General features: G+C 63.3%; 2 protein-coding genes and 1 long non-coding RNA gene across 4 annotated transcripts in view; 1 reads left to right on the top strand and 2 right to left on the bottom strand.

Annotated features, from left to right (window-relative positions):
* Positions 1-15,024, bottom strand: part of EEFSEC (eukaryotic elongation factor, selenocysteine-tRNA specific) — a 223,154-nt gene that overhangs the window by 39,556 nt on the left and 168,574 nt on the right. The gene's annotated exons all lie outside the window — the stretch shown is intronic.
* LOC136794951 (uncharacterized) lies at positions 1,899-13,550 on the bottom strand. Its single transcript, XR_010842432.1, has 3 exons — positions 13,204-13,550; positions 2,119-2,181; positions 1,899-1,910 (listed from the first exon to the last, which is right to left on the bottom strand). It is a non-coding gene; the product is annotated as an uncharacterized lncRNA (long non-coding RNA).
* Positions 7,379-8,071, top strand: DNAJB8 (DnaJ heat shock protein family (Hsp40) member B8). The gene has a single exon (XM_059076716.1). The coding sequence runs from the start codon at positions 7,379-7,381 to the stop codon at positions 8,069-8,071; it is 693 nt and encodes a 230-aa protein (XP_058932699.1).

The following is a 15,024-nucleotide window of genomic DNA, read 5'->3' as shown; positions in this document are numbered from 1 at the left end:
GAAGATCCCACGTGCCGCGGAGCAACTAAGCCCGTGAGCCACGGCCGCTAGGCCTGCGCGTCCGGAGCCTGTGCTCCGCAACGGGAGAGGCCACAGCAGTGAGAGGCCCGCATACTGCAAAAAAAATAAAAATAAAAATAAAATAAAATAAAAATAAATAAATAAATAAAAAGTGCCTCCAGTCATTGCAAGCGTCCACTGGGGAGGGAGCACCGTCCCCGTCGGCACCAGCGGTTTAGAGAAAGCTGACTGCCTGGCGCACCCAGCGCCGTGCGGACCGAGAACGCAGACGGGTTTACAGTTGCGTGATGAACACCTTCCCACCTGGAAGTACTATGTTGTCCACGACTGAGCGCTTTGCATCACCTGGAAAGACATCCGGTGTCTAAATCCAGGGCCCTTCACGTGTGTGAGGCTGAGACCAGAGGCCAATGCCGACACCCCTCGCACCACCCCCAGACCCTGCTGGAACGAACCCCTTCCGGCCCTGCCCAGGTGTCACCCCCACCCCGCAGCCTTCCCAAATGCCCCAGACAAGCGTCGCCTCTCCCTCCAAAACTTGTCGTGTGTCTCGTTCTCTCTCCCACAGCCTGGGGCGGGGGCTCCCTGTGTGGGGTGGGCAAAAGGGAGGTGACTCAGCTGAATTCAGCACCTCTGGGGACACCGCACCCCGGTCTGCAGCCACGGCAGGGTTGCAGGCCTCGTGGGGGGGCTTGTGCGTGCTTGTGTGCACATGCATACGCGTGTGCTTGTGTGTACAGGCGTGCACCGACGCGTGGGGCCTGGCTCTGGGCACGTGTGTGGAGGGTGCTGCCCTGTTGACCGGCCCATCTGAAAGGGCAGCCCTCTTTCTGCTTTTTTCCTCATGGCACCTCTCACTGCCTGACGTTAGATGAAACCTTCACTTGTCATCGGTTTCTCGTATCTTCCCACTAGAGTCAGCTCGGTAAGGGCAAGGCTCCATCTAGTGTGTGCACTGGCACATACACCTGTGGCACCTACAAAAGTACCTGGACCACAGCACAGGCTGCACAAGAAACATGTGGGATGGGTGGGTGGGTGGGTGGATGATGGCGTGAATGTGTGCCTATGTGTGTAGGCCTTAACTCTGAAAGATGCTTCAGGCTTCTTTGCTCTATACTTTTTCTAGGAAGACCTAGGAAGCCCCGCAACTCAGAAGCTGCAGAGGCCCGTGGGTGCTGGGGGAGCCCCTGCGGGATGAATTCTCCTGGATGCTTAGGACCAGCTGTTCGAATTGGGATCAGAGCCCTTCCCAGGGCTGCTCCTGGCAGTGCTGGGCTGGGGTCTATGGCACTGTTGGCGGGGAGGTGAGAGCTGCTGCCCTGCAGGCTGGCACACTTTGGACCTGGGTGGTGGGGAGGGTGGTCCCACAAATGATGGCTTCTCTCAGGCAGTAAACGCCCATTTGAGGCTAAATATGAGCCTCCAGAGGCCATGTGGCCCACCCGCAGCGGGTGTTACCCAGGTGGGCATTGAGGGTAAGGACGCAGGGGACCCAGTGGGCACCTGTCCACTGGCTGGGGGTGTTGGGCTGTAAGTTTTCCCGGAGGTCCCGGGGAGGAAAGGCAGGTCTGAGCCATGTCTGTGTTGGGACCTGAGCTGGGATCATCCTGTTGCATTTGGAGAAGACAGGCTGCCCCCCACTCCCCTCGCCTGTCTGGAGACCCCACCACCTGGCCAGTTCGCATCAGCCCACTATCTTGTATGTCCCTCTACCCTTTGCCCGTTCTTCCTCGGACCACCTGTCCACCGGTCCTCCCTTCACTCACCTGTCAGTCTGTCCTTCCATCCATCCGTCTAGCCGCCTCCGCCCCCCTTCATCCACACCGGCTGTAGTTAATTTACACTAGCAAGCGCCTCCTCTGTCCTGAGCTGTCCTCACAGCAACCCTATGAGGAAAATACTATGATTACCCCCATTGTACAGATGAGAGGAGGAGACTGAGGCACAGAGAGGTTAAGTGACTTCCCCAAGAACACAGAGCGCGTAAGCGGCCACGCTGCCTGACCTGACAGGCCGAGCTCTCAACCTCCCAGTCTGTCCGTCTGTCCACCCACCCAGCCCTGTAGCTGTCTATCACTCAGTGCCTTCACTCACTGCTCTCTGTCCATCCAGCGGCCCATCCATCCTGGAGGTAATGCGGTTAGAGAGCCAGGGGCCCTGAGGGGAGAGAAGGCCCGAGCTGCCCATCTGGCCGGGCTGGGGTTGTTTGGGGGGTGGGGTGGGCTGCCCCGGGCTGGGCAGGGCTGCGCAGGGCTGGGGGGAATTAGCCAGTGACTGCCAGGATCATCTAATTAGGAACGCTAGTGATAAGCAGATAGGATCAGGGGTGATTAGAATCCTTTTAAAAAGCCACTCCATTAATTACAGAGACAGAGAGGGGCCTCTGGCTGCTCAGAATACCGAGTGGCTGCCTAATCGGCCGCCATCAGCTCACCCCGCGAGAGTCCCTGGGACCACTGTGTGACCTTGGGTGCGCCCTGCCCTCTCTGGGCCTCCCGGTGCACCGGCTCAGGCTCTGCCTACCATCCCCTGCTCACCCAGGGTCCTCTCTCTCTTCCCAGGCCGTGGCTTCAGGGTGGGCCAGGGAGGCCAGGCTGGCTGCCCAGAGGGGAGGAGCCCCCCCGCCCACCCCCACGGCCAATGAGGGCAGAGAAGCTCAGAGAGCGAAAGTGATGGACAGCCAGCGAGTCAAGGTCGGGGGGCCCGAGCAAAGGTCGCGTCAGCTCAGCCCTGTTCCTCTGGGCGGGCCCTGAGGAGGGACCCCAGAGGCCCCTGCCACTCCCACCCGTCTCTGTGAACACTTTCGCCGTAGGGCCTCAGGGGACACTAGTCCAAACCCCTTGCAGAAGGGGAAGCCACCTGGGCACGCAGCCCTCAAATTCCACAGCATCCTTTATGGGGCGCTTACCTTCCCCTCGGTAATGCGGAGGCCGTGCACCCTCGGGGCCCCGTGGCACTGAGGCACTGAGGTCTGCCCTTCCCCGTGAGTCCTACTGGGTGGCCTGCTCTCTGCGCTCTGGTGGCCCCCAAGCCCGTCTGCATCCCAGCTGCCTCCTGCCACCCACCCAAGAGGCGTCAGGCTGAGCACAGGACCTGGGGGCAGAGCAGGGCAGGGAGCCTGCCGAGGGGCTCCGGAAGCATCGGTGGGGCAGAGTTCCTCTGCGGGAGGCCGGCGGGGGCCGGCAGAGGCCTCAGGCAGGGTGGGGAGCGGGGCACCGGCGCGGGGGGGGCCTCTGTAGGGTGCGTTGGCACCTCAACACCCCGGATCCCGTGTCTTAGCCTGTTGTGACCACCCACACACTGTCCTGATGATGTTGTTATGAGGCCCCAGGCTTGTCACCAGTATCACATCCCCCCACTATTACCGTCACCACAGCATCCAGCATCCCTGCCTCCACCCTAAGCCTCCACGGTTACCCTCGTCCCCCCCATCGCCACCGCCAGCACCACCGGCACGACGGTCCCCACCTGCACCAGCGTCACCGTCACGTCACTACCGTCCCACCGCCACCGCCAGCACCACCGGCACCACATCCCAACTGCAACATCACCTCCATCACCCCAACCAGTATCACCGTTACCGTGGCCACCCTTACGCCCATCGTCACCGTCACCACCACTTCCATCCGCACTGCCACCGTCCCACGTCTGTCGTCCCTCCATCACCACCCTCTTTCCCACCGTCGCCGTCACCACTAGCGGCTCCATTCTATCACTGTCATCACCGTCCCCCCGCTGCCTCCACCACAGCCAGCGTCTGTACCACCGTGACCACCAGCACGCTCATCCTTTCCATCCCCACCATCACCGCCGCCACCTTAACCTCAACAACTGTCCCAGTTACCATGACCACCATTACTACAACGTGACCAAACCATTATCACCACCACCACCACCCGCATCACCCCCGTTTCCACGGCAACCGCCTTCCTCACCACCGCCGCCCCCTCCAACCTGGTGTGGTGACATCACACCATCACCAATGCCTGCGTCGTCACCACCGTCACCATGCCCTCCTCCACCACTGCCACCGACTTCATCTGAGCCACTGTCACCATGACCATGTGTATGTACACAGTTACTGACTGTGTAACACGTATAAGGACATCTAACACAAGTCTCCACAGCCACCGGGTGACCCGGGGGCGTCAAGATCAGGGAAGCAAGTCATCACTGATGGTCTCAGCGTGCGGCTCCAAACTGGTGGATCTCAAGAGCTTGCCTGGAAGCTGCTAGAATCTCATGATGTTCTGGGGAGCCCCCTCTGAATATCTAAGCCTGCAGCCCTGAAGCAGGGGTTCTCAGAGGGTCACCTGGAAGGTGCTGCAAACCTCTGGGTTGTCATCTGCCCGCAACTGCCTCTTGCTTTTTCCACTTTCCAAATCCCATGTCTCTGCAGACTCTAAGCCAGAGCCACACGGGTAAGGGATTCTCCAGGGTGTGGAGGAAACCGCAGCAGAGGGCGGTGGTGATTGTGAGTTGGCAAGAGACGACCGAGAACGCCCCATCTGCGGTGCTGTCACCACCACCCTCGTCACTCTTGCTCCGGCACGGCGTCACTCCTGCCCCGCGCTGTTCCCACCCACAGCAGCACCCCCACCCCAACCGTCCCCCCACCGCTAACCGTCACCACCAGCACCACTCCCACCAGGAGCAACGCCACCCCGGCTTCCACCAGGGCCACCGCCGCCACCACGCCGCACCCGCCCGCAGCGTTACTGCAGCTGCCCATTCTCTCGTCCCTCTAAGAGGACTGTGCCTCTCCGGGTGCTGGCCGGGACACGCAGAACCCTCTTGAAGGAGTGCCGTCCCCATTCCACTGACCCTCGCCTCGACCACGTGATGTAAGGCAGAGCAACGTTTGCTACATCCCAAGAGAAGTCCTAAGAGGCAGCCCAGCCGTCTACCCGCTCTTACGGGCAGCCTCCCCGCCACGAGAGCTGCTCCCGAAGCCTGGGATCCAGGAGGCGAAGACGCGCCTTGGAGCCCTGCAGCCGCCCCAGCGGTGCTGACAAGTGAAGTGGGCGAGAACTAAGTGTCGGTCCTGAGCCTCTGAGCGGTGGCAGTGGTCCTGACCACCGCCCCCACCGCCAAGCACAACAAGAGCTCCCCTAGCAGCCATCTCCATCCCCTCCCATCACCTCCGCCATCTCTGTCCACAGCACCTCTAGGCTCTCCGGTCCCTCGGTTATGTCGCCTCCTTTGCGGTCCTAACCACCGCCTCCACAAGTGGCTGTCTCCGCCGCAAGCATGGCTACTGTCCCCACCAACGCCCTCACCGCCCGGGTAGCCACCACCTCCACCAGCACCATCCCAGGTACCATCCTGCCGCCACCACGGCTCCACCCCCCCCCCCGTTGCCCCCGTCACCCCTGCTGCCGTACCGACGACGCCTCATCATCAGTCACCACGTACGCCCCACCGTGTCACTCTCCCCTCGGCCGCCACACTCAACCAGAGCACCACTGCCGCGGAGAACTGTGTGTGTGGTCACCTTTCCTCGGCACCAGCGGGCCAGCCTGGTGAGAACGGGCTCTAGCTAGAGTGAGAGAAACAGTTACAAACACACAGAACGACTTCCACCTGCGGCCGCGCCCAGTGGAGTTACTCTGTCCCATTCCTTTCCTCCACCGAGCGATGTGTGAGGTGTGTCAGCACACGTGGGTGGATGGATTGGGGATGGAGGGCAATTCGTGCTTTCGGCCAGGGGTGTGCGGGTGACAGCATTTCTCATCTAGGGCGAAGCGTCTCCGGAGCCTGCTTTCGCACCTCCCAGCATTTGGGGTTGGTTAGAACACGCCGTCCCCTGCTAGGTGCCTGGAGCCCAGCAGCCATGAGTATTGGTGGAAAAGAAAAAGAGGGAGAATAACAGAAACGGATAGAGACTAGAAAAAGGAGGAAGAGGAAGGGAGGGAGGAGGGAGAGGAAAGCTATCTCACTTAAGACTCGGTGGGCCAAACAGCTAAGTGCCTCACCGAGCAGCACCTGGGGGGGATGAGGTGAAAGGAGGAACAGGTGTTAATCAGGCTTGTTAATTGCTGTTTCTAAATATGCTCCATCAACAGAACAAGAATTAAAGACACAGGAACACCTGGGTACACACAGATGATTACCTCGCACACGTAACTAGTTTTCTAGGGCTGCCGCAGCAAACTGCCCCAAAGGGGGCCACTTGAAACAACAGAACTCCATCCCTGCACAGTTCTGGAGGCCGGGAGCCCCCGGTCAAGGTGCCATCAGGGCCGGCCTCCCTCCGGAGGCCCCGGGGGACGCCCCACTCCCCCAGCGTCGGGTGGGGGGCGGCTTCTGCGTTCCCTGCGCCCCTTCCCTCCAGTCTGCCTCCTTCATGCCCCGGCTCCCAGTGCGTCTGTCTCTTCTAAGGACTGCTTGTCATTGGATCTAGGACCCACCCAGATAATCCAGAGCAATCTCATCTCGAGATCCCTACTTTAATTGTATCAGTAGAGGCCATTTTTCCTAATAAGAGCACATTCACAAGTTCTATGATTTGGACAGGGACCTGGCTTCTGGGGGCCACCACTACACTCATTACCAACGCCGCCTATTTTTCTCACCAGGCTTGAGTGGAACGCCTCTTCCAGTGTGCTGCCCACCCTGGCCTCAGACAGCCCTGGGTTTGCATCTCCCTCCCTCTCACCGACTTGCTGTATGACCTTGAGTCTGATGCCGCATGTCTCTGAGCCTCATTCATTCCACAAACGTGTACTCATTGCCAAGCGCTGTCCTGGACACTGAGGGACACCCCTGCCTCCGTGGGGCTCACCTCAGAGGATCTGACGGGATCACGGGGCACAAGCAGAACGAACTGAGGCCCCGACCCCATCCCGCCCGGCCTCCCGCCCAGCCCCCCACCTCGGGCCCCTCACTCCACGCCAACCCCCCAGCCGTTGGGCTACGTGGACACACCCCAGGAGCCCTCACTCCCCTCCCTGACCCCTGGCCCACCTCGCCCAGCTCCCGTGGCTGGTCCAGCCTCTGCCCCCGAGGCTCGGCCGGCAGCCCCAGCGGCCGGAGCTCCGCGTCTGCGCCGCCAAGGCTCGGCCTCCTGTGCAGGCCCGGCGTCCAGAGCTGGGATCTGCCCCGCCCAGGGCTGACGTCACAAAGGGCCAACCAGCTCTGCCTCCGCGGGGCCCCGTGGCCGGGCCCCAGCGGCAGTGCCCTCCCCTCCCCCTGCCTTCTAGCGGAGGTGCTGGCACTAAGAAAGGGTAACCCGGCCCGGAGCCAGCAGACTCCAGCCAGGCCCCCGTCGAGGGACCCAGGCCGCCGCTGCCGCCCGCGCTCACCGGCCACACGGGCCCCAGGCCCGCGTCTCCTCACCGCCCGGGCCCTCGGCATGGCTAACTACTACAAAGTGCTGGGGGTGCAGGCTAGTGCCTCCCCGGAGGACATCAAGAAGGCCTACCGCAAGCTGGCCTTGTGCTGGCACCCCGACAAGAACCCTGACAACAAGGAGGAGGCCGAGAAGAAGTTCAAGCAGGTGTCCGAGGCCTACGAGGTCCTGTCCGACTCCAAGAAGCGCTTGGTGTACGACCGCGCAGGCTGCGACAACTGGCAGGCCGGCACCCCCTACAGCAGCCCCTTCGACAGCGGCTACACCTTCCGCAACCCCAATGACATCTTCCGCGAGTTCTTCGGAGGCCTGGACCCCTTCTCCTTCGACTTCTGGGACACCCCGTTCGGCAGCGAGTGCGCGGGCTGGGGCCACGGGCTGCGCGGCTCCCGCTCGGCCGGCTTCGGCGAGCTCCCGGCCTTCGTGGAGGCTTTCTCAGCCTTCGACCCCCGGGGCCGCAGCGGGGGCAGCGCCAGCCGTGCCACCTTCTCGTCTAAATCCTTTGCCAGCTCTGGCTCGGGCAGCTTGGGCTTCAGGTCGGTGACGTCGTCCACCGAGATGGTCAACGGACACAAGATCAGCACCAAGCGCATCGTGGAGAACGGGCGGGAGCGCGTGGAGGTGGAGGAGGACGGGCGGCTCAAGTCGGTGACCGTCGATGGCAAGGAGCAGCTCAACCGGGTGGACAACAAGTAGGCGCCGCCCACTATCTGTGCCCACCGCCTGGGCGACGCTTAATAAACATGCCGAGTGAGTTCACGGAGACAGCTGCCCGCTTGGTGTGGGGCGGGAAGCCTGGACGCACCCGCGAGGCCCGGCGACGCGCCCAGCGCCTGGCGCAGGCTGCTTGCGCAAGGACGCCGCGCAGGCTCTGTGGTTAGGAGCTCCCTGCGCCTGCGCCTGCGCCTGCGCCCTCGGGTCGTGAGCGTCCTGACCGGCGCCTGGCCCACCCAGCCCGCGGCTCCACGCCCACCAGCCAGCGAGGGTGCTCCGCCTACCGCCACGCCTGGCTTCAGCCCTGCATGGGCTCCCGCGGCTCTGAGCATAGACCTCAGGCTTCGTCCTCACCACCAGGCGCCGGGGGCCTGGCCACTGCCCACACTCCCGGACCCTCACCCCCCTGAGCCCGGCCACACCGGCCTCCCCTCCGGTCCCCCCCGGCACCGAATGCCTTGTGGCCTCTGGGCCTGTGCGCGGCCGTGCTCCCTGGTGAAGGCCTCACGTCTCCCTTCCCGAGGCGGCCTTCCCAGAACCACCAGCTCTGCTTCCTCACGGCCCCTCGCTGCGTCTGCCTGCCCTTCCGCCTTGTCTGTGTGACTACCTGAGAGCCGTGTGCCTCCTCAGCCCTGTCTGCAGGTCCCGGGAGCAGGGCCTGTGCCCGCCTCGTTCTTTGCTGTGTCCCCAGAGTCTAGAGCAGTGCGTGGCAGTGAGGGGCAGGGCACAGATTTGTTGGAGGAAAGAATGCCCTTGAGGGTGGTGTGTGTATGTGTGTGTGAAGCATCGGCATATGCTGGCAAGTCCCTGTTCCTTGGGGGCTGGAGTGGAGCCAGAAAAGGAGGTGATTCCAGGTTTCGGGGCTCCGGGCTGATTAGTCACGGCGTCCCTGGTTCCCAGGAAGAACGGAGTGTGGGCCTGGCCAGGAAAGGTGCCGGGAATGCCACCTGGGCTGGCACATGCTCTGACTTCGTTCACCTATGCATCTCAGCTCCGAGCCCGGTGCCCGGCATGTAGTAAGTGTCTGATAAATGACGTGACATGAAAGAAGGTGGAAGCGCACTGTTCCCAGGGAATAGCAAGAACCTGGGGGCATGCTCAGAGGACAAAGCTTGCGAGCTCACGACGGGAGGAGACACTGGGAGGCCTTGAACCTCGTGGGGAGGGTGTGGCCTGGTCACAAACAGACCCGGGGAGGCGGTCATCCCAATTTCCAGATGCAGAGCTGGATGAGGAACAGCCATGGTGGGGGCCGAAAGCCCACCACCACCCACCATGGTGGGCCTGAGTGCTGTTCTCCAACGGAGGCCTCCACAGGAAGCCAAGGGGCATCTCCCTAAGATCTCTAGGGGTTTGCGAGGCCGCGTGGGTGCTGCAGGTGCCCTGGCCAGGAGGACACAGCAGACGACCTGCTGCACCTCCAGGCTCAGGCCCCCTGGGTCCGGCCTCCGGGAGCCCCTGGGACAGGCCAGCAGCTGGAGGTCCCCTAACCGTGTTACGAGGGGGGGTGGGAGAGCCCCGTGGCATACAGAAGGTGGAGCCCCAGCTCCCAGTCCTGCGGTGGGACTAACTTCATCAAAGCCCCCACTACAGCATTAACCACCTGACCTCTGCCCCTGCCGACCTGCTAATTTCACCAATTACTGGCCAAGCACGGCTGCGTCAAGTGGGCCTGCTTAGCCCCGACAGCTGCTGGGCAAATCCAATTATGGTCCAGCAGCCCGGGCGGTCGCACGGTCCCGGGGCTGGTGTGCAGTAGAGATCTGGGTGCTTGCAAGGCATGGGTGTCCATGGACACCCCAAGGACCCCAGGACCGGGCTCACCTTCGGCCCCCGCCCCTTCTCCGAGCTTCTCACCTGAAGGCAGTGTCTTCCCCCCGAGGCGCAGGCCGATCGTGGCGTTCCCCTGCTTCGGGCCCCCGTGTCGACCGAGCATGGCAGCTGCCCGGCCCGGCTAAGTGGGCGACAGGTCCCTCCCTCTCTGCATCCCTGTCTCAACCCTTAGCCCCATTTGACAGATGAAGAAACTGAAGCCCAGACAGTTGAGGTGCAGCTAGGGGCACACACCCCAGATGAAGTCCTGCTTCCTAGCTGGCATCCGAGGCCCCTGCCATCCTTCCAGCCCCACACCTCGCCCACCCCAACAGCACGGCCCGCACCAGACTCTTAGCGGCCGTTTCCTAGGCATGCTGTTCCCCCTGCCTGGGCGACACTTCCCACCTCCTTTCGGCCTGTTAAATTCATCCTTGGAGGCCCCGCCCCGGGTCAGCACCTTGGGGAGGCCTCAGCAAGCTGCCCTGGGGCAGGACGTTCTGGCCAAAGAACTTCACGGAGCCCCTTCTGGGCCTGGCTGTGTGCGGGCGCTGGGGCTGTGGCAGTGAGGAAGCCAGGGCGCCGCGCAGAGCCTCGACAATCCAGAACGAACGCCCTGGCTTGGGACTGGCTGCTCGGGTCCAGCTCAGGCCCGCTTCCCGAGCAGGAGGGCCCTAAGGATGGGGCTGCATCGAGGCCCTGTGCCACCGGCCCAGCCCCAGAACGGACCCTGCCCAAGAGGGGCAAGGCCCCACCTTCCGAACGTAGGTCCCCGCCTCCACCGCTGCCACCGGCTCCTCGGCTGGTCGTTGCTCGCCTGGACAGTGCACCAGCCTCCCCGCTTCCCCTCCTTCACCCTGTTCTCACCCCAGCAGCCACAAGGATCTTGTGAAAACCTGAGAGTTTTGTGAGACACTCAAAGGGAAAGCCAACTCCTCCCAGTGGCCCATGAGGCCCCCCAAACCTCCCCGGCTTCCCCTCACCCTGCCCCAGCCCCATGGGCCTCCTCCCTGTCCTGCATACACGCTGGGCACACTTCTGCCTCAGGACCTTTGCACTGGCCGGGCCGCTGCCTGGAACCCTCCTCCCAGATCTTCCTCCCACGGTCCCCTCTCTCCCTGCCTCCCTTGGGTCTCTGCCCACCTCCCCACCCTCCCCTCACTGTGCTGTGGCGCCCCTCCCCCACTCCTCCTTCCCCAAGTGGGACTTTTGCACAGACTGACTGGTTCCTGAAACACTCCTCTCCGCCCACTCCTGCCACCACATCCTCAGGCAGACCCCTTTCTACCTCTTCCCCTCACTACTCCTGGGTCCCCACATGCCTCCAGGACCCCTGACTGTCTGAAGGGACCCAAATCCTATGGTCTCTCCATCGCCAGGTGGACCCAATGGCATCCCAGCACCCACATCCCTCAGGCACGAGGATTCAGTGACACTGGAGCCTTTTATGAACAAGGGCGGCAAAGCCCTGGGGAGGGGTGTGCCGTGGCTCACAGAGCAGGTCTGTAGCCTCCAGCCGTGGGTGGTCTGAGTGGCCGCCTGTGACCCCGAGGAGGCCTGGCCAGGGGTTTCCACCAGGGCTCCGGCTTCTCCATGGATGGGGGCAGGCAATGTTCTCAGCCTCTCCAGGGCTTCTCCTGCACACTCTCCCCAGAGACTCGCACCGACACCCAAAACAGGGATGGCTATCTGCCCCCATTTTACAGATGGGGAAACTGAGGCTCGGAGGCTTACAGACTTGGACAAGGTCACGCAGCCGCACTGGAAGCCCGTCTGCCCTACTCCTCCTCTCCCCCTGCGCCCCGGGCCTGGGGTGGGGTGGGTGGGGCCCAGGCAGCCTCCTGCCTGCCCCCCCCCCTCCCCTGGCCAGTCGATGTTATCGCAGCTGATTTAATTTCAAAGACGGATTGAGCTGTGGTGGGAGGGAGAGCAGCTAATCGCAGCCGCCATCTGCCCCGTTGTCATGGGGATGGGCTCCCAGCAATAGTGCAGGGGCTGGACCCAGATAAGGGCACTGGAGTGGGCTGGAGGGGGCTGCGGTGGGCGGGGTGGGGATGGGCAGGAAGATGGGGGCCAAGGAGAGACCCAGAGACCCAAGAGTGGAAGAGGCACAGAGCCACGAGGCGGACGGTTCGAGGGCGCCGAGGTGGGGAGAGATGGGGAGGTACCAGCGGGCGGCTGCGGAACTGATGCCGAGCACGGGGCGGGGGCAAGGCTGGTGCGGGCCACAACGGGCGTCGGAGGCGCCTTGCCCCCATTGCCCCTTCCAGAGCCCCGCTGTGGCCTCCGCTGCAGCACTTCCCCAAGGCAGGGCCCGGGGCATGTTCAGACCCCCCCCAGTCCACCCCGTTTGCCACAAAAGGGCCGCAGACCCCAGGGTCCCTCCCTGGCCAGACAGGGTCCCAAGCTCAGCGCAGAGTTGGGAGCCAGCTGTTTCCACCGAGCAGCGGCCGGCGCCATTGGTCTGGACTTCGGGACAGTCGCACCATCGAAACGTGCCAAGTCAACAGTGGCCTCCTCTTGAGGCGGAGCGGGTGCCGAGCGCTCACTGTGCGCTTTGCCCGTGGCACAGCACCCGCGCCTCCCAAGGGCCCTTCCCTTCTGCAGCACGGGAACGTGCAAAGAGCTCCCACTGTAGCTTAGTCAACAAATACTGACCCACCTGCCCGGGGTTCCAGGCCTCGGGAGGCGCAGGGACAAGACGTCTGGGCTCTGCTGCCTGCCCCGTTGCCCCAACCGTCCTGGCCGAGGGCCGGCCCGCCTTAGATCCGAGGCGCCCCAGCGCCCCAGCCCGGCCGAGGCCCAGCACGTCCCGTCCTCGGTCTCTGCGTCTTCCCAGGTGCCGCCCCTTCCCTGGGAACTCGTCCCTGCCTGACGGGGGAGGGAGCCCCGGGCCTCAGCCACCTTCGTGGGCCCCACTGCCCTCCCCACGCCGTCCGCCTCTGCCTTAGGACTTCAGATCTGCCCACCCACTGGGTGCTGGATGCCTCCGTGGCCCCCAGGCAGCTTGCAAGGACCCGGGGAGCTCCGTACGCTCTGGGAGGCGTGGGAGCCAGGCAGTGCTGGGCCGGGGCCGCCCAGCCTGCAACCACACTGCTCTGTCACAGCCCCCAAAGCAGGAACCTGGCACCGCCAGCCACTTGGGTCCCCCAGGCACCGCGGTTATACCTGCGGTCACCCAAGCAGCCGGTCAGGAAACCCCCGGGGTCCTGGGGTTCTGGGATGGCAGCAAGGGTACTTGCAAGCCATCTCCTTCTACAGATGCTTGGTCCGCCCTGCACCGTCCCAAACCCGTGACATACCTGCACGGGCAGCCCCACCTCCACGCCTCCGGCCGTGTAGCTCCCACGCCACAGTGTCCTTCCAACTCTTCGCCGTCAAGGCCAAGCGGAGCCGTCTTCCCGTGGCTCCGTGTCTCCTTCTTTGGGGACCCCAGGCATCAGCTTCTCGCCACTCGCAGGTTCCTGAGCATCTTCTGCCCGGCATTCGAGATGCCAGCTCCTTGAGGGCAGGGGGCGGGCGGGGCGGTGCCCGCCGGGTGGAGGAAGCTATCCCTGCGGCTGCAGGACGGGGTGGAGCAGGCCGGGCAGGGCCCCTTCCCCACTCTGCTGGGTCCTGGGTGGCCCTCCCCACCCAAGGGGTCCCAGAGCCTGGGCCTTCGACTGAGTCCCTTTAGGAAAGCAGAGCAAGGGTGTTAATTGCAAGGCTGGTTCCCATACTTGTTTTAAATTGATATTTAATTAAAAAGTTAATTATTAACTAGGCTCATCGATCGCCTGCCAGTGGCCGGCTGGGTGAGGCTGGCTTGCGGAAACATCCAGCCTGAGCGCGTCTGCGTTTCTCTGTGAGCCCGGTCAGTGGCACCGTCTCTGTTCTCATTCGTTCAGCCACGCATTTTGCTGGGGGACCTCGTCCCAGCAGGCCCGGCTGGTTCAGGAGGCCGGGTGCTGTGCAGACCTAGCACTATAGCTTGGCGCTGCCTCCCCGTCTTACCTCTGCCCTGGGCTGCAGCTCAGGAATCTGCTGGGCTGCATCCTGGACGACCCCCGGAGGCTGGCCACACCTCGTGCCGAACGTGGACTCGGCGTCTTCCTCCCCAGGTCTGACCCCCGTCCAGGGCCCCTTCTCGCGGGTGGTCCCTCTGTGGCCACACGGTTGCCACCCAGGGTGCGGGGAATCACCCAGAACTCCTTCCTCTCAGACTCTGCGCGTCCCGAGGCTTCTTCCCCCCTGCGCCCTCTGCCCTGCCCTGGGCTCAGCCTTCACAAGCCCCCTCTCCCGGGAGGAGGTGAGGAGGGTCTGGGGCGGGTGTTCCCTGCAGGGGACTCAGCAAGTGCCCAGGCCCTGAGGCAGCGGCCTCTGCTGAAGGCAGTGGGAAGGAGCTGTGGACAGGCCTGGGTCGTCTCCGAGATCTCTGTCCGCTCTCTGAGACGGGACACCTGAGCGGGAGGAAATCAAGGACTCAGCCGGGACCTGTTGAGTGTGACACGCACGACAGTCAGCCGTGAGCTCCGGTTCAGGAGAAAGGTCAGGACGAGCGGTGAGAAATCGAGATCAACGGGCACGTGCACAGGCATTTAAAGGCCTGAGAACGGACGAGATCAGCCAGGTGTCAGCAGAGATGGAGGACGTTCCAAGGACATTCAGAAGCCAGAGAGGAGGAGGAACTGGCGAGGAGAGTGGGGCGGCGTGGGCTCCGTCTCAGCTCACCCCCCTAACCCCCCTTCTGTACCAGCTAGGGTTCTCTGGTCGCAAGGGACAGACGTCAGTCCCAGCTAATGAGAGTTAAACCCAGGAGGGGCACTACTGAATGGGTACAGCCGGATCGAAGGACAAAGAAATCGCAACACCTGTGGGAAGGCCAGGAAGCCGGGCAGCTCCCAATGGAGGGGTGGACTCTTCGGGTTGCTGCCGTTGGAACAGATCGCCCCTGACGGTGCTCCACCCTCGAGCGGAGCCGCTCAGGTGTCCACCGGCCCAGCATCACTGCCAACAGCATCACCCTCAACTGCCACCACCACCACGTCCGATGTCACCCTGTCGCCACTGCCATCGCCGGAGGCTCGCCGTACTTCGTTTACTTACGCGGGAAGGACGTGCGTGCCCGCCTGAGATGGGAATAC

Source organism: Kogia breviceps, chromosome 10, assembly GCF_026419965.1.
Source record: "Kogia breviceps isolate mKogBre1 chromosome 10, mKogBre1 haplotype 1, whole genome shotgun sequence".
NCBI lineage: Eukaryota > Metazoa > Chordata > Mammalia > Artiodactyla > Physeteridae > Kogia > Kogia breviceps.
This window is presented reverse-complemented; position numbering and strand designations above follow the sequence as displayed.

What these genes read in the sequence shown, in the direction of transcription:
- DNAJB8 (XM_059076716.1), top strand. Translation starts at nt 7,379, where the DNA reads ATGGCTAACTACTACAAAGTGCTGGGGGTGCAGGCTAGTGCCTCCCCG.